Raw genomic sequence first — 25,413 nt, forward strand, 5'->3', positions numbered from 1 at the left:
TTTATGAACGCTAATATGTTAACCTTTTTACATTTACGTAAAATAAGTTCTTTTAAATAAGTTCTTTTAAATAAGTTCTTTTAAATAAGTTCTTTTAAATAAATTCTTTTAAATAATCTTTTTAAAATAATCTTTTTAAAATAATCTTTTTAAAATAAACTTTTTAAAATAAACTTTTTAAAATAAACTTTTTAAAATAAACTTTGTAAAATAAATTGAAAATGTGACTTTTCACGCTTTAACAATTTTTCTGCTCAATTGAAAAATAAATAAAAAATTCGAACAAAGGAGGGGAACAAAATGGGACGAAAATACATAGAAATTATAAAAAAACATATAAAGTAAATATAAAGTTGATATGAAGTTGATATGAAGTTGATATGAAGTCGATATGAAGTCGATATGAAGTTGATATGAAGTCGATATGAAGTCGATATGAAGTCGATATGAAGTTGATATGAAATCGATATGAAGTCGATATGACGTAAATGTGAAGGTGAAAAAGATAAGTGCAGCTCAAAAATAAGATATGGTAATAAGAAAACTAAACAAAACAAATGACAAAATAGGAGGAAAAAAGTGCACAAAATGAAGCATAATAAATGGGATTATTATTATGCCATACGGAGGAAAACCCCGCTGGAAGTAGCGCTGTTACACAGCTACACCGCTGCACCTTTACGCTGGTATTTTTTTCTCGTTTACAAAAACAGGCACGCACAAAATTATTTTTTTCCATTTATTTATCATCTGTTCACCTGTGGGTAACTAGGAAAGGGGATAACTTGCCACACGCACAGTTAAAAAGCTTCTCCCTCTCATCAACACCCTTTTTCAAAACAGCTCGACATCACTTTCCACATCTTCATCATACAAATTGAGGTCTAACTTATACCTAAGCATTCCTCCAAACCCACCAAACCCCTTCTGAAACTGAGCCCCTTCTTGTGATTTATTTGTAACAAAATCTAAGGAAGCCCCATACTTTTTATAATTGTTTATAACCCAATCAGTTAACGATATTTTTTCAACCACTTCTAATTCTACATTATTTTCTTTATATAAAGATTCTTGTTTTTCATCATGTGGTGATATATGAATAGTTTTTGTCTGATTTGTAACGCTATTTTTTGTAGTCAGCCTAATAATATCCAACCCTTCATAAAGAATTAATAACTCAACTGCACCTATTTCTAATGCTTTTAGAGTATCTTCTATTCCATACACAACTTTTCCAGTATCTTGTGCTATTTCTTCAAAAAATTTTCCTATTAATTTTTTTTCCTGGATAAACTTAACATTTTGTAAAGCTTCTGCACTTAGCTCAATAGCTTGATTAAATCCATTATCACCTCCATACGATATATCAACAATTTTTATTACTTTTGCAAATAATCTTTGGTCAAACATATCACTATGTAATAAATCATTTTTAAAATCTGCACTACCTGCTAATACAATCCCTGTAACATTTACTTTATCATTTGTTATAAATACAGATGTAGCTACTTCAGCCACTTTCCTTACATAGTTATGTCTTTTTTCTAATCGTAAACGTGCAAAACGTAATGCACTTTGACCTCCTCTACCATGTTTTTTTGGTAAATCTACTGTAAATCTTCTTATTACTTCTCTTGTATTCCCTTGAATTGTTCCAAACAATGCTCCATTACCATCTACTATTATAAACCCAAATTTATCATCACTCTCTAATAACTCTTTTAAAGCTTCAACGTGAAATTTATTATCACATAAATATAAACTCGTATTTATTGGTCTGAATGGCTCGAAGTCTATGGACATCTTTTTCTCTTTCCCATCTTCTGTTATGACTGTTCCGCAGTACACGACTAGTCCTTTAGGTGGAGTCTTGCTATATAGCTTTAACTCTGCACGGGTAAGGGGAGTAATCAAAAAAAAAAAAAAAAAAATTAACAAAATAACAAAATAAATAACAATAACAAAATAACAAAATAAATATCAATAACAAAATAACAAAATAAATAACAATAACAAAATAACAAAATAAATATCAATAACAAAATAAATAACAAAATAACAAAATAAAGTAACGATATTGCAAATGCGCGCGCATTTGCATGCACTGGTCAGGTAAAATTTTTTTGCGCGCATACACACATATGCGGACAAGTACCAAACCGATTTGCATTTTAACGTTAATTTGTACAGTTATATATAGTCAATTTTTTGCCAATTTTTCACTTATTTTTCACTTATTTTCCGCTTATTTTTCGCCAATTGTTTCCTTACTTTGCTGCGTGGACGTAATAGCCGACAACACACTTAATCTGTTAACCCTGCTTTTAATATTGGACGCAGTTCCCAGTTCGTCAGCCAGCATTTTATTTATGCGTGAAACTTCATCCTTGTTTTTTATAATTAAGCTTATCATACTCGTTCCATTTCTTTAAAGCAAAAGTGAAGGGGAAAAAAAAAAAAATTTTTAAATAAAACAAATACAAAATAAAACATAACAGCACTGTACGTGCTGATGAATCGATGGTGAAATATGGATGTACAAACAATTGCAAGATATATCACATATATGAAAAGGAGCTTCTAAGAGTAACTAATACTGGGCATGTAAAAAGGTAGAGCAACAGTAACTCCTACTTGTTGCACGGACACACGTGCGTGTATGCATGTACATATATATATATTCATATATATGGTTACACGGCGAGCCTACGTAACTGCTCTAAATGCAATATAAAAAGCTAAAAATAAGCTTAACAAATGCTTTAAACATGCTTTAAACAAGCTCTAAGAGAGCTCTAAACAAGCTGTGGTCAAGCTTCATAACAGTTTCCACATATCATCACTCATAACGTTACGTAGTCATAAAGTTGTTCATTTAAATATTGTCCTATACCCTTTCGCATTCTCTAATTTTTTTATCAGTCTCTTTATTTTCCACTGCTCTACATTGGCATCACGATCCTCTTCCATTGTTCCAGATCTGTTCAGGTATACACTTTTTAATATTAAACAGAGTCAATATGAAAATAGTGTAAATGCTATATATGGTGTTAATATAAAAAATAGAGTGAATAGTAAATAATGGGAACGCAAATTGATGTTTATATAAAAATGATATCACTATTAATTATAATTACTACCACGTAACATTACTGCTACTCAGTAGCACGACTGTGTAACAATAATAATAATAAATTAATTATTTAAATGGGGGATGGAAGAGGGGGGGGGGAAAAAAAAATGCAACCGGAAAATAAACGAAATGATAATAATGGCATACAGTTTATCATAAAAAAATAAACAAGAATTTATGGGTTTAAAAAAAAGAAGAGCTTTGTAACTCTTATGGCATATAGGTGTTTAAATAGCACACATAGATACACATAGCTCTATACAGCTGCACACAGCTCTATATAGCTGCACATAGCTCCATGTAGCTGCATATATAATTTCTATATTTAAAAAATAAATAATATAGGATAAAAATAAAATCTATTTTTCTCTATATTTTGAAACAGTTCACATCTTCATACAAGCTATTTTCCTTTCAATAAATGACATTAAATCTTCAAGTACATTTTATATTTTTACGTATATATATACATATACATATATATATACATATACATATATATATACATATACATATACATATACATATACATATACATATACATATACATATACATATACATATACATATACATATACATATACATATACATATACATATACATATACATATACATATACATATACATATACATATACATATACATATACATATACATATACATATACATATACATATATATATATATATATATATATATATATATATATATATATATGGGTGTAAAATAATTACATCTTGATATAAGATTTATAAATAATTATGATTTTAACTATGCCCCATTTGTTGACTTTTTATAAATTTTGTTCTTTTCTCATTTTTATTATTGCTGTACTTTTATGAGGCGGTTCGCTTTAACTTCAGTTTAGCTTTTGCTATAGCTTAAAACTTTGATTTCTTTTTTTTTTTTTTTAATTCATTTCAATGTTTTTGTTTTAAGTTTTTTCAATGCTATTTCGCGTTTTTCTTAATCGTTTTTGCTAATTCTTTTATTGACATTTACTTTATCTCATTTTGCGTTTTTTTGCTATATTTTGCTTATTTTGCTTATTTTGCTTATTTTGCTATATTTTGCTTATTTTGCTTATTTTGCTATATTTTGCTATATTTTGCTATATTTTGCTATATTTTGCTATATTTTGCTATATTTTGCTTATTTTGCTATATTTTGCTATATTTTGCTAAATTTTGCTATATTTTTTTATTTATTTGTTTGCTATATACAACTCACTGTTCACTTCTCATTACGTTTTTTAAAGAAATAGAAAAAAAGAAAGTAAAACGTTTGAAGTAAAAAAAAGAAATGCAAAAATGAATAGGTAGAACGAATAAATAGATTTATTTTATGTTTTCTAATTAATCTTTCAAGAAGGTTACAGTATTACTCATATATAATATGCGTATACAACGACGTAGTGAAAAAGAGAAAAAAAAAAAAATAAAAAAAAAAATCATGTTATATGTATAAATAATGTATACATAAATGTACATAACATAATGCTATGTACATATATAAAAAATTATACATTTATAAATATATTTCCACATTTGTTTTATTTAATTCTTTATGACATTTTTACTTTGTTGTATGTTAAGAAACAATTATCAAAAGACTTAAAAACTAAGAAGCGTTACGATGTACTAATAAAATATATAGTGTATGTTCGTAAAACATTAGGGGTATATACACATACCATTTGTACATATGTACATGCTTACATACGTACATACATGCTTACATATGTGCATACATACTTAAATATGTACATACATACTTACATATGCACATGTATACTTAAATATGTACATGCATACTTAAATATGTACATACATGCTTACATATGTGCATACATACTTAAATATGTACATACATACTTACATATGTACATGTATACTTAAATATGTACATGCATACTTACATATGTGCATACATACTTAAATATGTACATGCATACTTACATGCGTACATATGTATGTACGTATAATATTTACATATAATAAATAACATAATGTATACATAAAATACACCAAGTATTAAACATACTAAAATAGCTCGAAAAAAAAAAATTTTTTTAAATAATGAATAGTGTGAGAGTGGGTGGCCGTTCATATTATGTGAGTACACTTGTGCAAGTACCTACAAATGTAGCAAGCCAATCAGAATTACTATTTTAGTTCTTCTAAAGGGGGGCAAACCTTTTCTAAATTTCCACATACATAGGTATATATGTATATATGTATGTATGTATGTACGTGTGTATGTATGTACGTGTGTATGTGTGTACGTGTGTATGTATGTACGTGTGTATGTGTGTACGTGTGTATGTGTGTCCGTTTATGTATGTGTGCGAGTGTGCGAGTGTGCGAGTGCGCACTTAGAGAACGTAAAAAAGCAATGAAAAAAAGTAAATTCCCTATGAGGAAATATTTCAGCATAGTCAACCTTTACGATGTGATTGGATGTAACAGCATTTCTTCTGTTGACAAATGCAAAAGAAGTAGTAAAATAATTTTTAAAAAATATTATAGTAGTAGCTTCAATATTTTTGATAAGATAAAAGATGTTAGTGGTAACAATACAAATGAGAATGAAGAGGATATAGATTTAAAAAAAAGAAAACCATCTAAAAAAGTATTAAAACTAGTTGATGAAATTTTGAATTTAACTTTAATAGAAGCAGCAGATCTTTGTGATATTTGTCAAGAAAAGTTAGAGGGCAATAAAAATTTTAATAATTCTTATCTTGTTCATAGAAATCCATTTCCACACCCTTCTAATTTTTTTGGAGCAACACATTTTCCCCCTTTAAATAATAGCCAAATAAATATGAATAATAATAATAATAATAATAATAACAACAGTAGTGTCTATACGGGAAGTAACAGTGAACATATGAATATGGATACTACAAAACTGGAAAAAGATCCAACAGGAGGGACAAAAAAAGAAGAAAAAAAAAAGACAAAAAGCACATTCAACATTAAGCTTGAGCAGTTCGATGTTAAAAATAAGATTAACACAATTAAAGAGATACGAAAAATTACCAACGTCGGATTGAAGGAAGCGAAGGACATGGTTGAAAGCGCCCCCTTCTACATCCAGAAGAGTGAGTTACCATTGCGTTGTTCAGCTTATCATCGTTCTGCATCGCTTTGCTTCATATCATTCTGCTTTGCTTTTCATCGTGCAGCTACATTCCGCTTCTCATCATACGGCTTCACTTCTCTTTACATATCTTTCCCTTTTTTTTTTTTTTAAGACGTCCCGGCAGAAAAAGCAGAGGAAATGAAAAAGAGGTTTGAAGAATTGGGTGCAACAATTATTTTAGATTAACGGTAATTGTTTTTATTTTAAAAAGGAAAAAAATAAAATAAAATACACACATATGTGTGCATTATATGTATGTACGTACTGCATACGCGAGTCTGGTGTGTTCTCTTTTGCTCATCGCTAAATGCTGTTTTTCAGGATTTAAAAAACTACAATTAATAAACATGCATAAATGTGTTTGTACATATGCATGTAGGAGTGCGTAAAAGAAATTAAAGAAAATATATAAAATAAGGAAAATAAGGAAAATAAGGAAAAAAAAGAAGATAAATAAAATAAATAAAACAATTTTTTATTAAAAATTAACTTAAAAAAAACATACCATTAAAAGTATCTGTTTGTGAAGTTTTAAAATATGCAACATATTTTGCTACAGATTTTGTTACAGCTTTTGCTACAGATTTTGCTACAGCTTTTGCTACAGCTTTTGCTACAGATTTTGCTTCGGCATTTGTGGCAGCTCCTAATATTTACAAAGGTGCGCGTGCATATAGAATTCATGCGGGCGTACATACTCTTATAAACACATACATACTACGTACGTGCTACAAACGTACTACATAAAGGTCTACATACGTACACAACGGACACTAGTGGGGTTAATTGAAAAAAGTTCATTTTGTCATTGCAAAAACGTCGCATTTACGAAGAAAAAAAGGCAAAAAATGTGCACTGTTCATACGACGTATTTCTTCTCTATTTTTATACGTTACACACGTTTTTCCCTTTATTTTTTTTTATTTCCTTAAGACATCATCACACGGTGTTCTCACAAAATAGACTTCTTTCATTATTTATGTGTGCGTGTTTAAACAGTAGCTTTTTTTTTTTTTTTTTTGTTTTTTTGTCCTTTTGTAGTCGATGTGAGTAATACCTCGTACATGCATGCTCAAACTGTATGTTTTATGTTCACTTCATCCCTTTCGCTTTTGTAGTAGCCTTTTTACACTCTTTCACTTGACACACAACTTCAAATAGCTCCAATAAATTTCAAGACATTTAAAAATAATTCAAGGTTGCAACGAATTTTTTTTTTTTTTTTTTTTTTTTTTTTTTTTTTTTATTACATTAATAGGAAGGTAGCGATGATGAGTTGTGATAAAAAAAAAAAAAATAATAATTTTATTAAAAATAATTTTATTAAAAATAATTTCATTAAAAATAATTTCATTAAAAATAAATTTATTAAAAGTAATTTTTAAAAAATTGTTATAAACTTAAACCGCTGGCTTTACGTAAGTGCCTTGTTTATTGCGTTACTCCAAGTGTAGCATTATTTGAACTAAAATTACATAATATTTGAATTGAATTGAATTGAATTGAACTGAATTGCATTAAATTAAGTATACGTCAAATTAAATAAAACGACATTACAGTAAATCACATTAAACCAAATCAAACTAAATTAAATTCATGTTGAATTTAAGTTTAAATTAAATATAAAGCAAATATGGATTTGATTTTAATTTTTAATATAAATGTGAATTTACATTTTTATTTAATATTTAATTTTTTTTTTTTTTGCATAAGACCAACCTCTACACTACACCTTTACAAGGACCATTCGTTGTTACCCTTTGTACTCTTTTCCGTTTATCTTCATATCCATTTACCGTTACATTATTCGAATTTATCTTCTTTCTTGATCCTTTTTAAACACATTTTTTTTTTATATGTACATGACAATGTTTAACACTCTTAGTGAGCCTTGTCAGTTAACATTCTTCTCTTTCACTTTATATATCTCATTTTACAGCACTACAACATACTTGTTTAGCTTCTTTTATATGTTCCTTTCTTTTTTTTCACCTTTGATTACTCTTTTATGTTCTATCAAACTTGTCATTCACTTGGGTACGGTTACATTATTCGTAATGTTACTATTCTCTTCTATTTTATTTTTTTCCATCCATTTTTCCCTTCTCTCATTTGAATTATCTTCGACAATACTATATTTTTTAAAAAAAGCTATTATTTATTTTTTTTTTTTTTATTATATTTTATATGTCCATATTTTTCACATATTTTTCCTCCATTCAGCTGGAGTTATTACGCTCCTTAATGTTATCAAAATTATGATTGTTAAGGCGATTTTCCTCCATCATGTTGTCAAAATTATGACTGTTATGGCGATTTTCCTCCATCATGTTGTCAATATTATGACTGTTAAGGTGATTTTCCTCCATCATGTTGTCAATATTATGACTGTTATGGCGATTTTCCTCCATCATGTTGTCAATATTATGACTGTTAAGGTGATTTTCCTCCATCATGTTGTCATTATTATGACTGTTAAGGTGATTTTCCTCCATCATGTTGTCAATATTATGACTGTTAAGGTGATTTTCCTCCATTTCTACTATTTTGTTACCATTTGAGTATATTGCAGTGCCATAATTTAAGAATGAAAAATTTTCCCCATTAACGCCATTTGTTATATTATCTTGCAGTGTGTTACTATTATAAGGAATATTTTTAAAATTTTCACTTTTGCAAATTATTTCTTTACATTTAACATTATCATCATCATCATTGCTACTACTGCTGCTAACGTTGCTGCTGTTGTTACTATGCATATCGGTAATCGGCCGTGCACTACTCCCGTATGTGCTAGCCGACAATTTTCCCAATTTTTTCTTATCATAGTTTTTTTTTACCTTGTCTTTAAATAAACAAATTCCGTCATTACTATAATTATTGCTATTGTTACCATTTACAATGCTATTGTTATTTTTTAAAAATTCTTCATCCATCTCTTCCACTTTCACTTGGTCCATTATTTCGTAAGTAGGCCTGTAACATTTCACAAAGGGAAAATGCTTCTCAAAATAGTTTCTTACTGCCAATTCATTCACAGTATTGAAATTAAAACTATATATATTTTCTAAAATTTTTTTATGCTTATTTATTATCCTCAGAACATATAAAAAATTATTGATAAGCACATTAATTTCTGAATGACTGTTTAATGAATTTTTTACATTAAAATTATTTAATTTACATTTTAAAAAATATAATACATTCTTTATACTATGATTAGCAAAATTATTCTGATCACAAAGAATACCATCATTATTTTTTATTTGATTATAATATAGTATCATTTCGTTATTCAATTTTTCCAACTCCTCCTTCATTTCATACGATTCTTTTAATACCATTTTCTGCATATTTTCTCTTGTAGTCCTTTCTTTATCCTTTACAATGTTAATATATGGATCAAAATATATTTTCCTTTTTCTTCCTTTACGTTTAACCTCCTTACAATCATTTCTTAATTCCGTTTTTACCGTTTTACAATCAAAACTTTTGATTTTTTTTTTTCTTCCTCTCTTTGAATGTTCCCTTTTCACCGGCATTACTTCCCCCAAGTCCTTAGCATCCACGGGGGTGCAAAGATTCTCCTCCTCTACCTTGGTCTGTGTTTCTCCATCTGCTTCTACCCCCCCATCAACTGCTACTGATACTGATATCGCTTCTGTTTCTGTTTCTGCTTCTGCTGCTTCTGTCTCTTTTCCTTCAACAGGACCTGTTTCATGGAGCTCACTTAATAGTGCTTCACTCTGTTCATGCGTTTCTTCTCCCCCTAGTTTAGTCTTCCTACTCTCACTCGGTTCAGCCACCTTTACCTCAACCACATCATTTATGTCTAACTCAACCAATTCACTCTTCTTCACCTCTTTCGACTGGCTCACCTTTTCAACTCCCCCACCCTTGGCATTATGCTTCTGTTTACTCTTACTTTTATTCCCCTTTACATTCATAGTACCCCCTTTATTACCTGAATTGTATTTACCCCTACTACCATGATGCCCCTTGTTGCTAATATTTTTTTTTTCTTCTAATGATTTTTTCCTTAAATAGGATGAACTGACATTCATTAAGTAATTCGTGTATGCTAGATTTATATTTTCATTAAAACTTTTATCCAAGGAATTTTTATTATTCCTTAGTATCATTTCTATTATGTCTTTATTTAATGTAATATTGCTATTATTATTGTAGTTATAGTTGGAAAGCCGTCCCTCCTGCAAATTGAGATTTTCCTTATTGCTCCTTGAATTTATATTACTCTGTAAGTTATGAATATTATGCACGTTGTTCAGGTTGTTCACGCTGTGAAAATTTTTTTCCCGCTTGTAATATATCGGACTGCTATTCATCAATTCATTTGCATTTGATGTATTGGGAACATTAGGGTAGCCCAACACATATTGTCTTGTAGTGGGGTCATAAAAATAATTACTACCATTGTTACTTAGACTGCCCACGTTCAGGTTGTTCAAGTTGCCTACACTGTTCAGAATTTCCATGCTGTTTAAATCGTCTAAATTTTCCAAGCCGTTATAATAATTAAAATTGGGATTACCCTCACTCAAACTTTTTATGTTACTCGTCCTATTTCTCTCATTTTCCACTGTCCTCTTTATTTCATCATTACTTTCTTTCTTTTTTTTCTCTTCTGCATAGAGATGGTTTCCTTTTGTTTTATTTTTCTCTAACTTGTTCATTGCATGTATGTAAGCATTGCCATCATCATGCAAGGAATCATAATTATTCTGAAAGGGAGGAGCATGTGCATGCGGTTGTACAGGTATATGCAAGTGCTGTTGCAAATTCGGAAGATGTGATGGATGAGAGGGGGGATTTGCCTGGGGCTGATACTGATGCATTTGGTTCATGTAATACGCTTTCGAATAATACTCACTTTTGTTTAATTCTTCCTTAGTGATAGGGGGTATATAATCAACACATGCGTTCATAAGGATGTTATTACAACTCATTCCCTCCCCGGTGTTAACTTTGATGTTACTATTACAATTAATATTATTCCTAATATTATGAACGCCATTACTAACATTGTGAACATCGTTACTTATATTATTACTGCTGTAGTTCAACATGTTATTACTACTGTTCATGTAAGAAGGGGGTTTTGCAATACCACTCATGTTATTACTCTTTATCTTGTTTTCATCATAAATACTACTATCAATATCACCTAATAAAATATTTGAGTCTGCGCAATTTTTATTGTTAAACATATTGCTATTATGATTATATGGGACGCTGCTATCAATGGCATAACTGTTCATCATATTAATGTTTCTATTAATATTCTCTACAATATTGTTCTGCTTGAAAGTATTATTCTGATCATAACTGCTATTCTTCCCTAACATCAATTTGCTACGATGATCACTATATAACGAATGACTGTATGGTAGTTCATTCGGTAGAGTGTTCTTATTACTACAACTGTTGACACAGCCTCCAATGTTAACGCACGTGCTAATGTTCATACTACTGCTTCCATTTCCGTTGAAGTTTGAATTACTGATATCGTTCCCACTGTTCCTTCCACTAACCTCTTGAGTAATTTTGTTGTTTTCATAAGTTATACTTGGGTGTGTACTATGAATCATTTGCGGATTCATAACTGTGCTATTTGACACTGTCGGAAAATTCATTTTACTTTTTATGTACGAGTTTTTTATGCTCTTATTTCGGATATTACTATTACTACTACTGCTACTGCAGTTACTATTGCTATTACTATGACTGTTACTATAATAATAATAATTAAAATTATTATTATTATTATTATTATTACTATGCACATTACTTTTTATGCTATTGTTAATGCTAATGCTTCCATTGTTACTACAACCCTCAGGGGGGGTAGTGTTACTAAACACATTATTATTACAATTATTATTAATACTATTACCATTAATGTTATATGATAATTTCGAATTATTAATTCTATCATTGTTAGGCAAGTAGTCATTCATGTAGAAAGAGCCATACTTAGTATTACTACCTAACTGATGAAAACTGCCTGCATTCATAATATTCTTTGTGCTATTAGTACTACTCATATTGTTGTTTACATGACTTGTTCCTACCATATTGTTTGTACTGTTCATGCTGTTTATATTTTGAATATTGCTGAACCCGCCTACACTACTTAAATTATTGTAGCTGTTTGACTTTCCCACGTGTTTTACACCGTTAACCATGCCGCTGTTAATTATACTGCTGGTCATATAGCCAGTCATGCCTTTATTACTTACACCGGTGTGCATGCTGTTACCATCAACAATGCTTACATTTTCGTTACTCACTAACTTACCATACTCACTGTCGTTTTTTAAATTACGAACACATGATGCTGCATTTGAATGAATACAATTCAAGTTCTGCATAGATGGGTTTGAATTACTCATGCTCGTGTTGTTATTAAAAGTGTACATATGATTTATTGAGTTAAAACTATTACTTTTATTTATATGTTCATTTATTTTGTTTACATCCCTTAAATTTTTATTTCCTACTGCATTTTCTATTCTATTTAAAACGTTAATATCATTTATGGTGTTATTATGCATATTGCTCATATCACCCAAGGTATTTAACCGATTCATGTTGTCCATGCGGTTCATACCATTTGCATTGGTCAGGTTGTTCATATTGTTTATGCCACTCGTATTGACCAGGTTGTTCACGTGGTTCACATTGCTAAAATTGCGTAAACTATTTACATCGTCCACATTTCTACAGTTACCAATATTATTTAAATCATTCATATCGTTTAAATGATTCAAGTTATTCATCTCATTGATGGCGCTTAAACCATCATATATATTATTTATATTCACACCCATATTGTTTAAAACTTGTAGATTGTTTATATTACCTAGCTCATTTAAGTAATTCATATTCTTGCTGTTCATATTATTATTACCATGAATGCTATTATTTTCACTCTTATGAACACTCAAGCTGTTACTGTTATTACTTCCATCATTGCTGTTATTATGCCTTTCCCTATTATTACTGTTACTATTATTACCATCCATGTTAAAGAAACTATTCATATTTGCATTTAAGAACTCTTCATGTACATTTTCATTCAGCCCATATTTGTAGGTATCGCCTATTCTGTTATTATGATAGCTATTGCTCGGCATGGCCCTTGACACACTGTTTGTTACTCTACCTACGATATTTCCCTTGATATTACCTACAGAATTAACTGCGCAATTAACTGCGCAATTAACTGCGGAATTAGCTGCGGAATTAACTGCGGAATTAGCTGCGGAATTAGCTGCGGAATTAGCTGCGATATTACCTACATCATTCCCTCCAACCCTGCCGTTGAAGCTACTCTCATCAGATATTCCATAGTTAAAATTTTTTAAATATGGGTTACCGAAGTAATTATTTTCGCCTGACATGTTCATATTATTTTTTTGAAACACTCCATTTATGTTATTTGGTAAAATATTTTCTTCTTCTTTTGTCCTTATATTATAATTTTTCATACCAAAATTTGTATGATCATTCTGTTCATTCATATAATTCGCATTCATTAAGTTTAATTTTTTGTGCATACTATTATTACTCTTTTCAAAATGTACATTATTGTTATGTATATTATGATTAAGTTCATTGTTGTTATGTGCATTATTACTGAGTACATTATTTTGTGTAATATTGTTGAGTATATTATTATGTGTAATATTGTTGGGTATATTATTATGTGTAATATTATTGAGTATATTATTACTATGTATATTATTATTATGCATACTATTATTATGCATATTATTATTATGCATATTATTATTATGCACATTATTATTATGCATATTATTATTATGCATATTATTATTATGCATATTATTATTATGCATATTATTATTATGCATCTTATTATTTCTTGCTTTCTTCATAAATTGAATGGTATTACCATTATTTGCAAAATTATTACTTCGTTCATAATTCATAAGTGTTTCCCTACTTGTCCTCATATCATTACTTGTTACATCCGAATTGTTTAAAAATATGTTTACACTGGAATCATCATTCATCGAATATTCTTGAAATTGCCCATTATTATTTCTGTATGTGTTCATTTTTTTTTTTTTTTTTTACACACACATATATATATATATATATATGTCTGTATGTAGGGCACTTTTAATCTGTTGGTGGGTTCGGAGGGGAAGGCAAGCAATACACACCTATTGGAAGTGGCAGAGAAAGAGGTACAGAAGGAATAACAGGAATAGGAATATGATGAGGAATAGGTGATGGAATAGAAATTGGAATATTAATAGGACTCGTAACAGGAATCGTAAGAGGAATAGGAAATGAAATAAGACGAGGTCGAAAAGATGTACTTAATTCATTGCGTTATGTTATTCTCTTCCTTTGCAATTTTTTAAATTATGATCTACTAATCATTCATTAAAATAGCTTTCAAAAAGATGGTGATAAGATGATGAAAAATAAGTAATAAAACGGACGCGACGAAGGCAATTGATAAAGAACGAAAATGAAGGATTAATAATGCAATAAAATAAAAGCAAAATTTTTTTTAAAAATATAGATTATTTCAATTTAAAATATGTCAACAAAAATATATACACATATGTAAATAAGCATAGGAATAATATGTGTACTTATACGCGTGAATATATATATTACCTGTATATATGTGTGAATGTATTTGTAAATATATATATATATATATATATATATATATATATATATGTATATAGAAGGGCGCATATGTAAAAAAAAAGTTAAAGTGAGGTAATAATATTAAATTAAAGTACGCATAAAAAAAAATAATGAGTGAGAAATATAAGAATATAAAAATGCATAAACATATAACTACTATAACTGATGTTTCACCTGCACATGTTAAGGAAACTTTCATTTACCGTGGCTATTTCATTCGGGGGGATATAACAAGGTTAAGTGACTTTACATCACAATGTACGTATGTAAGAGTATGTTTGTTCATTTATACATACGTACATATATACATATGTTTATTTATATATATGTATATAGATATGCAGCATATTTTTTTCTGTTTTATTATTTTTTTTTTTAGAATAAGAAAAATTTCACATTGTAAATAACAAAATTGTTGCTTTGTTCAAGATGCTTAACGCTTTTTACACAAAAAAAAAAAAAAAGAAAAAAAGAAAAGAAAAGAAAAAAAAAAAGGGGGATAACTATACGCATAGTAGTACGTATAAATCACTAGCATAGCAGTATGTTTACTACAATTTGTATATATGTTATTTGTAATATATTGTGTACATTTTTTTGAGAAGCGTAAACTATTCAAGATTTAACAGGTACGTATGTATTATATATATATACTGCTAAATAATATGTAAACAAAAATTAAAGATTGGAAGAGTAGTAATATAAAAGTACATATATATATATATATATATGTATAAATGTATAAATGTATTTATGTATAAATGTATTTATGTATAAATGTATTTATGTATAAATGTATTTATGTATAAATGTATTTATGTATAAACGTATTTACGTATAAATGTATTTATGTATAAACGTATTTACGTATAAACGTATTTACTGTATAAACGTATTTACGTATAAACGTATTTATGTATAAACGTATTTACGTATAAACGTATTTACGTATAAACGTATTTATGTATAAACGTATTTACGTATTTACGTATTTACGTATAAACGTATTTACGTATAAACGTATTTATGTATAACAAAATTGTTAGTTAAAATGTGTTTTTGAACTTGTCATTATTCTTTTATTTTTTTCTTGGACAAATCAAAAAAAGAAAAAAAAGAGAATATTGAAAAATAATAAAAATAAATTAATAAATCGAGATTTTTTTTCTCTTATTGTGTTTTTCTTTCAGTTCATTCTTTAACCTTTTTTTACTTTTTGTTTCACTCTTTGTTCAATTTTTATTTTCTATTATTTTTTCATTCAACTTTTCATTCAACTTTTCATTCAACTTTTCATTCAACTTTTCATTCATCTGTTCATTCATCTGTTCATTCAGCTTTTTATCTTTTTTTTTTTTTTTTTTTTTGTCCCTATTCAAAACATTATTTTATTACAAAAATGTTGTTATCATAAAACTTACACATAAAAAAAAATAAATAAAAATAAATAAAAATAAATAAAATAAATAAAATAAATAAAAATAAATAAAATAAATAAAAATAAATAAATTAAAATTAATTGAATAATTAAAATAAAGAAAATAATTAAAATAAATAAGGTGAAAAAACAAGGTGAAATGTTGTATAAAAAGAAGTACAGTATTATATTGTAATTGTGACATGACATCATATATATACATATACACATATATATATATATATATATATATATATATATATATATATAATAATACATATATAAATAATACATATATAAATAATACATATATAAATAATACATATATAAATAATACATATATAAATAATACATATATAAATAATACATATATAAATAATACATATATAAATAATACATATATAAATAATATATATATAAACAATATATATATATAGATATGCATACATATATATATGTGTATATGTGATTAAAGTGGGAAAAAATTAAATAATAAGAGAAAAAAAGAAAAAACAAAACAAATATTCATATATGTGTACTTATATGTACATATATATGCACAGTATTCTAAAGGTATACTGTTCAAAATTGATAGTAAATTGTACACAGTTTATGTAGATTTTTTTTTTTTTTTTAATTCTTTTTTTTTTTTTTTGGTGTACTCGCAAGAATATGTATATATAAAAGATCCTAGTGTAGTGAATATTATTCCTATCATAGTATATAAGTTCAAGTGCTCCGAGTTATAATATTTGCTTAGAAATGTTTGCATGGTGGATTTAACGTTCCCGAACATATTATAAACAACATTGTCCGTATAATAAATACACAAAAAGGAGGAAAACGTTACGCATATTGCTGATACACCTAGGAAAAAAAAACACGTACATGGGAAAAACTATAAAACCGTTGGCCTCACGCATACAGAGATATATACGTATGGATGCACGGATGTGTACTGTGCGTATAAGTGTACGCCCGTGTATATATATATATATATATATAAATATATATATACATATATATATATATATATATGTACCTATGTACGTATGAATGTATGTATATGTTCCACCTTTTCAATTGACCTAGCTTTTTGCATTTTTTTTTTCCATCGCCCCGTTTTTTTTTTTTTGTTCTTTTTTTCCTTTTTTCTGTTTCTCCTTTTTTCTGTTTTTCGCTTTTTCCTTTTTCGCTTTTTCCTTTTTCGCTTTTTCCTTTTTCGCTTTTTCCTTTTTCGTTTTTTCCTTTTTCGCTTTTTCCTTTTCCGTTTTTTCCTTTTCCGTTTTTTCCTTTTCCTTCTTTCCTTTTTTTTTTTTAAAAAAACTTACAAGATAGGAAGAGAAAAAAGGCAGCTCGGTAGTTCAGATTAAACACAGCAAAAATGTCTCTTGTTATGGTCAGGTAAATGAACAAAATGATAGATGAATATATCAAGTTGTAACGTAGCATAATCATTTTATTTTTGTATATCAGTAATTTTTGTTTTAATAAGTTGAGGTGTATGGCTTGTATTATGGAAACAGTTGTGCCTACAAGATGAAATGGAAAAAAAAAAAAAAAAAAAAAATTTGCATATATATATATATATATATATATATATATATATGTACATGTACATGTACATGTACATGAGTATAAATGTAAAATTGTAAAAATATACGTAAAAGGCAGAAAAACAAACAGATATATGCGCGAAGAACGAAAAACAGAAAAAAAAAAATGGCTTAAAAGAGAAAAAAGAATTCTCGCAAAGAGTCCATAATGCGCAAATATTTTTTACAAAGAAAACGTTTGCATTGTACAACGTTTAAAACTGCGATATATAAAATCATTTTTTTAGTGGAAGATGAGTTCTTCATGGAATTTACTGCACTCATTTAGTCTAAAGAAATTGTTCTCGTCACGCTCCAGTGTTTTATCAGTTGCATGCACATATGTATTTATGTGCGTGTTCATGTAGTTATACTCATGTATGGGCACGCCACTGTATTCACGTATTGCATGAATGTGCAGGAGCATATGGCAATGTATTGGACAGTTCACCCATGCATTCGTTGTAGGCGAACCATATAAGACGGATCTGTAGTTGGTGTTTACGGCGTCTATTGAGAAAATGAAAAATCCGATGGAAACAAGAATGCATGAACATATCATTAAGATATTAAATTTAATTTGTTTAAAATAAAAATAAGAAAAAAAAAAATTAAATGGTAGTGTCATAGATCTAGCTAGCTGATAAGATGATATATTTGTATATTTTAAACAAATATTCCCCAAAATTAAAGTAAAATTAAATGATATTATTAATAACCACATATGTTTTATTCCTTCATATAACGAAAAATTTTCCCCTTCTGTATTATTATCATTTTGTAATTTTGTCAAATATTTTTTAAATAAAAATAAAAAAAGTAAACATGATAAGTGTTGTAACAATATTAATAAAACTGTATCAATAACATCATCCATTAACACATATTTATTTACGAAAACTGATGTTATTGACGACAGGAGGTACATACCTATTGAAAATAATACGGCAAGATCGCTTTTACCCATTTTTTCGAAATGCTGTAACAAAAAAGGTTTTTACTTTGTACACATTAAATATGTCTACGTGTGTATACCTAGTGCTTGTGCATACATACACATGTACATATATAAGTATCTATGTTTACACACAAATAAAGAAATAAACAAATACACATACACACATGCAAACATGCAAATTTGCTTATTGCTACTGTTCCCCCTGCTCGCGCGTAACTACAAATATATGTGTTTAAAAAATTTTTTATTCCAAAAATATTCAACTGCTTATGGTTTTCCGCACTTGCTATCTACATCATTTTTATTTAATAAGAATGCAAAGAAAAAAAAAAAAAAAAATGAAATGCAATGCAATGCAATAAAACGAAATAAAAAAATAAATAATGACAAAATATTCAGTAAAATAAAAGGCGGCCAAATAAAATGAAATAAAATGCAATAAAAATTAATAAAATGACTTAAAATGAAATGAAATAAAATACAGCTACATATAAAGAATAAAATTTTCCCTAAAACGTAAAATTTCTTCAAACATATGCTTGCTGCCCTGCAGAAGGTTTTGATCTTACCTTTATTTTTACCTCACTATGACTTACTATTTCCTCATTTACACATGATGAAAATTTGTTCGTATAACCGACAATTCAAGCGGATCGAAAACGTCAGCACAAATGTAGCAATAAGCTGAACTGTTCATGTAAAAGTAATTACGTTGCTGTATACAAATGTGAGCATTTGCACGTATAAATGTGCACACGTTCATCCGTGCACGTATATATACATATATATGTATATATATTTATTTATATATATAAATGTACACAGGGATGTAGGTACAATATGCATAATTTTGACGAAGCCTGCTTCATGAGTGACTCCAGTTATCGTTAATATTACAAGGGTAATACGGAATGCACTTTTTTTCTTTTTCTTTTTCTTTTTCTTTTTCTTTGCGTTTGCTTTTGCTTTTTATTTTTGTTTTTGCTTTTGCTTTTTGTTTTTGTTTTTCCTTTTTTTTGCCCTATAATAGTTTACTTTGCCAAAGTAGTCACATGCACTTTCGCGTAGGAATTCTTTTTTTTTTTTATGAAACCAAACAATTCTACACAATGAATGATAGTTTTATTCGTTTCGCTGTTAAAGAGCACTTAAGTAAAAGGACAAAAGTAAATATATGCAGATATGGGTACATCACAAACATATGACTGTTAGCAGTTATATATATATATATATATATATATATATATATATATATATATATATATATATTATATACATGCATATAAGTACATATGTAATACATGCCCATACGTACGTGCTTATGCGCATGTGTTTGCATTTGTGCATGCTACGTTTTCCTCGTTTAAAAAGGCATACACCCACCCTTTTGTCGAAGCGCGAGCGGAGGATAAATGATGGTATACTTGTTTTACACATGCTGATAATTCGTAGACGTTTTATTTTTCCCCTTTGCTATTTCTTCAGTATGAAAGGAGTATATTACTCCTACATGTGGATAAAGTACGAACAATAATTATTTGAAAACTCTTTTTTTTTTTTTTTTTTTTTACAGCTAAAAAGCCGTTTTGTTTTCATTAATTCGATTAGAAGAGGAATATCAAGCACAAAAAGTTCGCTTGACATGAACAAGCTGTAAGAAGCGGCTTGAAATAAAGCAAGGCTTTCTCTTTTCTTTTTTTTTTTTTTTTATTTCATATATTTCTTTTACATCTTTTCCTTTCCTTTTATTGCAAATTTTATTTGAGCACCATGTTCAACACGTGTGCAGAAATTTACACACACACACACACACACACACACTGATCAACTTCGTTCCGTTCGTTTTTCCCCCATCCAGAGTCCTTTATAATGATGATGATTATCTGGTAATTGACAAAGGGTATGGTATATCTACGTTTGGAAAAAGAAAAGAAAAAGAAAGCATAATAAAAAATCTTCATCAGTTAAATTTGGAGAATGCACATAATGTTAACATTGTATACAAATTGCATAGCAGCATAGGAGGGTGCTTACTTGTATGCAAAAATAAATTTATTAAAAATCATATGTATGAAAATATATTTATAACATTAGTTTATGGTAAAATAGAAAAAAAAAAGGATAGGGAAATAAAATTATATTTAAAATATTTACCAAATTCAAATATTATGATGCCTACAAATAATTATGAACATGTTCATAATTTAAAAAGTGTCAAATATGATGTTATTAGTAATACAATATTACGTAATAAAGAAAATTTTAGTCTTTTAAAAATTTTTACAAATGCTAATAACTGTAAATATATAAAGCCTTTACTGTTCTACTCCTTGAATACATGTATTGTAGGTGATAATGAATATATTAATGTACATAAAAAATTTAAAAAGAATTTTTTTTTCCCATTTCATGATGAAATGTACAGAAGAAATGTTTTCAAAAGCAGGAGGGAATTGTTAAAAAGGGTATATAACCCAAACAGTACTAATGAACAGTTAAAACTGCACCTCCATTGTTTTAACGTTACTTTTGAGTCCAAGTGTAATAAAATTGTATCTGTATCAGCACAAATACCGAAGCATATAAGTGACACACTCTGTTTGTTAGGGGCCTCTAACTTAATATACCAAATTGGTGAAACTGTTAAAAATTGCGAAACTGTTAAAAATTGCGAAACTGTTAAAAATTGCGAAACTGCTAAAAATTGCGAAACTGCTAAAAATTGCGAAACTGCTAAAAATTGCGAAACTGTTAAAAATTGCGAGGGGACAAAGGACTTAAAGGATTGCCCCCATTCTCCTACCGGGAACAGCATACTAAGCAGAGTACAGACTAATGAAAATTTCTTAACAGCTGAAAACTCCCAACAGAGTAAGATGAAGTTTGATATGGACGAAAATTTAAAACTCTATGATATAATGCAAGACAGCAATATGGCAGAAAGACAAAACGAGGAACTACTAAACGAAATATATAAACAAAGTTATCCTAAACGTGAAGACAAAAGAAGGGAGAAAAGAAAAACGAGAAGGGGAATATTAGCAAAGGATGTTACGCAGCTATCGAAGTTCGATGCACCGATTTTCTTTGCACATGATCAGTGAGTTGGGACTATTGGTAGCAGCTACAGGGCATGCCCCTAAATGCGGTGTTCTTACCGATAGATATACCTCATAAGTACTGCGCATATTTGCGCTCATTGTTATACCGTTGCACGTTGGCGCATATGAACATTTATATAGGCACTCACATATAGGGGTTGGTTGGAAGGGGGGGGGGGGCGACGTCGCCCCGTTTGTCTGACCAGTATTGTAGCTAGCGAGGAAAAAAGAAAAAAAAAAAAAAAAAAAAAAAAGGAAACAAGTAATGAAGCTGCGAAGTTAGAAAGGCAGAATAAACGCACGAATGACAGCATTATGGAATGATGAAAGGAACGTAAAAGGGGTAATATATATATCATAAGGATACAGTGAGAGAGAAGGGGTCCAGGGCTCCGCCATGGGGTAGCTCTATTAAATGGAGCAGATAAAATGGATGCATTGATTTGAGTGAACTAGCTAAAACTCCGCATGCCCAGGGTATCTCGGAAAAGGAATGGTATCCTTAATATTATCGACACCTGTTACTAACATAACTAGTCGTTCAAAACCTAAGCCGAAACCAGAATGAGGATGGGATCCATATGTCCTTAGTTGTCTATACCACCAATAGCTATCCATATTTAATTTCTTTTCAATAATCATTTTGTCTAATATCTGTAAGTTATCTTCTCTTTGTGAGCCTCCTATAAGTTCTCCTATTTTGGGAACGAGTACATCCATAGCAGCAACAGTCTTTTGGTCATCATTTAATTTCATATAAAAAGCTTTTAAATCCTTAGGATAATTAAAAACGATTACAGGCTTTTTGAAAATTTGTTCTACTATAAATCGTTCATGCTCTGATTGTAAATCCATACCCCACTTTACTGGTACTTCGAACATGTACGAAAATTGTAGTAACAAATCAATAGCATTTGTATAAGTAATTTTTGCAAATTTCTCATCCAGTATATTTTTTAATCTCTTTATTAACCCGTTTTCCACATTTTCTTCAAAATAATATATATCATGAAAATTATTATTTAATACATACGATATACAGTATTTTATGTACGCTTCAGCTAATTCCATATTATCGTATAAATCAGAAAAAGCAATTTCTGGTTCGATCATCCAAAACTCCGCTAAGTGTCTCGATGTATGTGAATTCTCAGCGCGGAAAGTTGGACCAAATGTGTATACATCCCCCATGGATGAACACAAATTTTCCAAGGACAGCTGTCCACTCACTGTTAAAAATGCCTGCTTACTAAAGAAATCCTTCTTGTAATCTATCTGACTCTTTTCCCCACCTTCACAACCATGGGATATAGTGGTAGTAGAAGCAGAGGTAGCAGCATAGATAGGCGTATCAGTTGTATGAACCGTAGAAATGGTGTCAACTGTGGAAGCAGAAATTCCATCTTCGCGCTTTTCCCCCTTTCTTTTCGTCCTTGGGATCGCGTTAACGTTTCCATTTTCCGGAAGCAACGTGGTTACTGTAAACATTTCCCCTCCGCCTTCACAATCGGATGTGGTAATTAAAGGAGTATGAATATATAAGAAGCCTCTACTTTGAAAAAATAAATGAGTAGCTATTGCTAAAGCATTTCTTACTCGAAAAACAGAACTGATAAAATAACTACGTGGTCTTAAATGTGCAACTTCTCTTAAAAATTCTTTTCCATGATTTTTTTTTGAAAGAGGATATTTGTGTGGATCAAGATTTTCACCATATATTTCAAAAGAGTGTTGACTATTATCATTTAATGCTAATTCTACAGATTGTTTGATTAATCCTTTTTTTTCTTCATTTTGAATAGGTGATAATATTAATTTTCCTGTAAAACGAAAACAACATCCTACACCACATTTTAACAATTTCTCATAATTCTCTATATTCTGATTAACAATTATTTGTAAATTTATATGACAAGAACCATCATTTAGATTTACAAAACAAAATCTACCGCCTCCTTGTTTTCTAACTGCTTTACTCCAACCACATACTGTTATTACTTTGTCAATATATATATTTTTTCTTGAATCATCTTTATATTCCTCTTCATTTGATGGTATATTTAAAACGTTGCATATTTTTATTCGGTTCCTGCATCCTTTTTCACTTACTCTTAACAAATTCAAACCAGGACTTAATAACCCTTCTGTCAAAGGTTTTAGTTTCTTCAATTCGATCTCTTCTTCATTTGCTTTTTGGAATTTTTTTGCTTTCTCTAAAACTGCCTCGTCTATTTTTATACTCATTTTGCAAATTGCCAGAGAACGTAAGTGGTATAATATAACTGGGGTACGGACGGTGGAGGAGAGGATGTTATGAAAAATAAAAGCAGCAAAGTAGCGGCAGCAAAGTGGCGGCAGCAACGTAACGGCAGCAACGTAACGGCAGCAACGTAACGGCAGCAACGTAACTGCAGCAACGTAACGGCAGCAACGTAACGGCAGCAACGTAACGGACTGCGAATTGTGAACTACACTGTTCAGACTGGGATTATAAAGTGATTGGATGTATATGTTGTCAGGCAAAGTTGAACGACGATATGTCCAATGGCAAATATAATATATTTTTTTTTTTTCTTTAATACTAAGCCACGTCAAAACGTTACACCATAAAAGTGGTTTACTTCTGTATTCGGTGTTTCACAGTGGGTATATATAAATATATGTACGTAAACGCGTAAGTATATATGCGGGTATATATACGTGCACCTGTATATGTATATATGGAGGATATATTACTGCAACGCCATTACATTTGCTTTACTTAGCTCGTGTGAACTTCAGTGCATACATACATGTAGTGTCAATGTGCACTTATACGAAAGTACTCATGTATGCTTGTACGCATGTGCTCATGTACCAATGTGCGCTCATACCAAAATATAACGCAAAATGCAACTGCTTTAAAAACTTATTCTTATATTATGGATAAGTGTGTCATATAAAAAAAGAAAAAATTAATGCTCTATAAGGAGAAAACAGGGTAAAAAAAAAAAAAATAAATAAAAACTGTAACAAGAATGCGCCAAATAATTAGAGAAATTGATACAATAAATTCTTATGTAGTGGTATTACATACATGTATAACATACATATGTTTATTCTAAAAAAAAAAAAAAAAATTCAAAATTAGTTCATTTTTAATTTTTGCAAAAACCCTAAAATAAATGTATTATTTTTTTTTATTTTTTTATGAGGGACGAGGTGTTAATATATGGGCTCGATTTTTTTTCTTTTAGCTCTCGTGCGATGCCTATTTTTCTTTGTATGTACTTTATCGCATTTCATTTTATTTCCTTTTTATCTTATTTTATTTTATATTTTTATTTTTTTTTTTTTATTTTTATAT

At 29.0% G+C, this 25,413-nt stretch overlaps 6 protein-coding genes across 6 annotated transcripts; 2 read left to right on the forward strand and 4 right to left on the reverse strand.

Moving 5' to 3' along the window:
* Positions 1-834: 834 nt before the first annotated feature.
* PmUG01_04020000 (peptide chain release factor subunit 1, putative) lies at positions 835-2,970 on the reverse strand (the record flags this gene model as incomplete). Its single annotated transcript, XM_029003196.1, has 3 exons — positions 835-1,889; positions 2,272-2,426; positions 2,894-2,970. 3 exons carry the CDS (start codon positions 2,968-2,970, stop codon positions 835-837), a joined length of 1,287 nt encoding a protein of 428 aa, XP_028859654.1.
* Positions 2,971-5,528: 2,558 nt separating this feature from the next.
* PmUG01_04020100 (mitochondrial ribosomal protein L12 precursor, putative) lies at positions 5,529-6,467 on the forward strand (the record flags this gene model as incomplete). The annotated part of the gene is made up of 2 exons (XM_029003197.1): positions 5,529-6,318; positions 6,406-6,467. 2 exons carry the CDS (start codon positions 5,529-5,531, stop codon positions 6,465-6,467), a joined length of 852 nt encoding a protein of 283 aa, XP_028859655.1.
* A 2,033-nt stretch (positions 6,468-8,500) lies between these two features.
* On the reverse strand, positions 8,501-14,341 carry PmUG01_04020200 (conserved Plasmodium protein, unknown function; the record flags this gene model as incomplete). Its single annotated transcript, XM_029003198.1, has 1 exon — positions 8,501-14,341. The coding sequence occupies one exon, from the start codon at positions 14,339-14,341 to the stop codon at positions 8,501-8,503; it is 5,841 nt and encodes a 1,946-aa protein (XP_028859656.1).
* Positions 14,342-17,023: 2,682 nt separating this feature from the next.
* Positions 17,024-18,975, reverse strand: PmUG01_04020300 (GDP-fructose:GMP antiporter, putative; the record flags this gene model as incomplete). The annotated part of the gene is made up of 3 exons (XM_029003199.1): positions 17,024-17,280; positions 17,745-17,945; positions 18,483-18,975. 3 exons carry the CDS (start codon positions 18,973-18,975, stop codon positions 17,024-17,026), a joined length of 951 nt encoding a protein of 316 aa, XP_028859657.1.
* Positions 18,976-20,381: 1,406 nt separating this feature from the next.
* Positions 20,382-22,070, forward strand: PmUG01_04020400 (conserved Plasmodium protein, unknown function; the record flags this gene model as incomplete). Its single annotated transcript, XM_029003201.1, has 3 exons — positions 20,382-20,384; positions 20,540-20,619; positions 20,825-22,070. 3 exons carry the CDS (start codon positions 20,382-20,384, stop codon positions 22,068-22,070), a joined length of 1,329 nt encoding a protein of 442 aa, XP_028859658.1.
* Positions 22,071-22,523: 453 nt separating this feature from the next.
* AsnRS (asparagine--tRNA ligase, putative) lies at positions 22,524-24,311 on the reverse strand (the record flags this gene model as incomplete). Its single annotated transcript, XM_029003202.1, has 1 exon — positions 22,524-24,311. The coding sequence occupies one exon, from the start codon at positions 24,309-24,311 to the stop codon at positions 22,524-22,526; it is 1,788 nt and encodes a 595-aa protein (XP_028859659.1).
* Between the last annotated feature and the right edge of the window lie 1,102 nt (positions 24,312-25,413).

The sequence above is a fragment of the Plasmodium malariae genome (genome assembly GCF_900090045.1).
Source record: "Plasmodium malariae genome assembly, chromosome: 4".
NCBI classification, from domain to species: domain Eukaryota; phylum Apicomplexa; class Aconoidasida; order Haemosporida; family Plasmodiidae; genus Plasmodium; species Plasmodium malariae.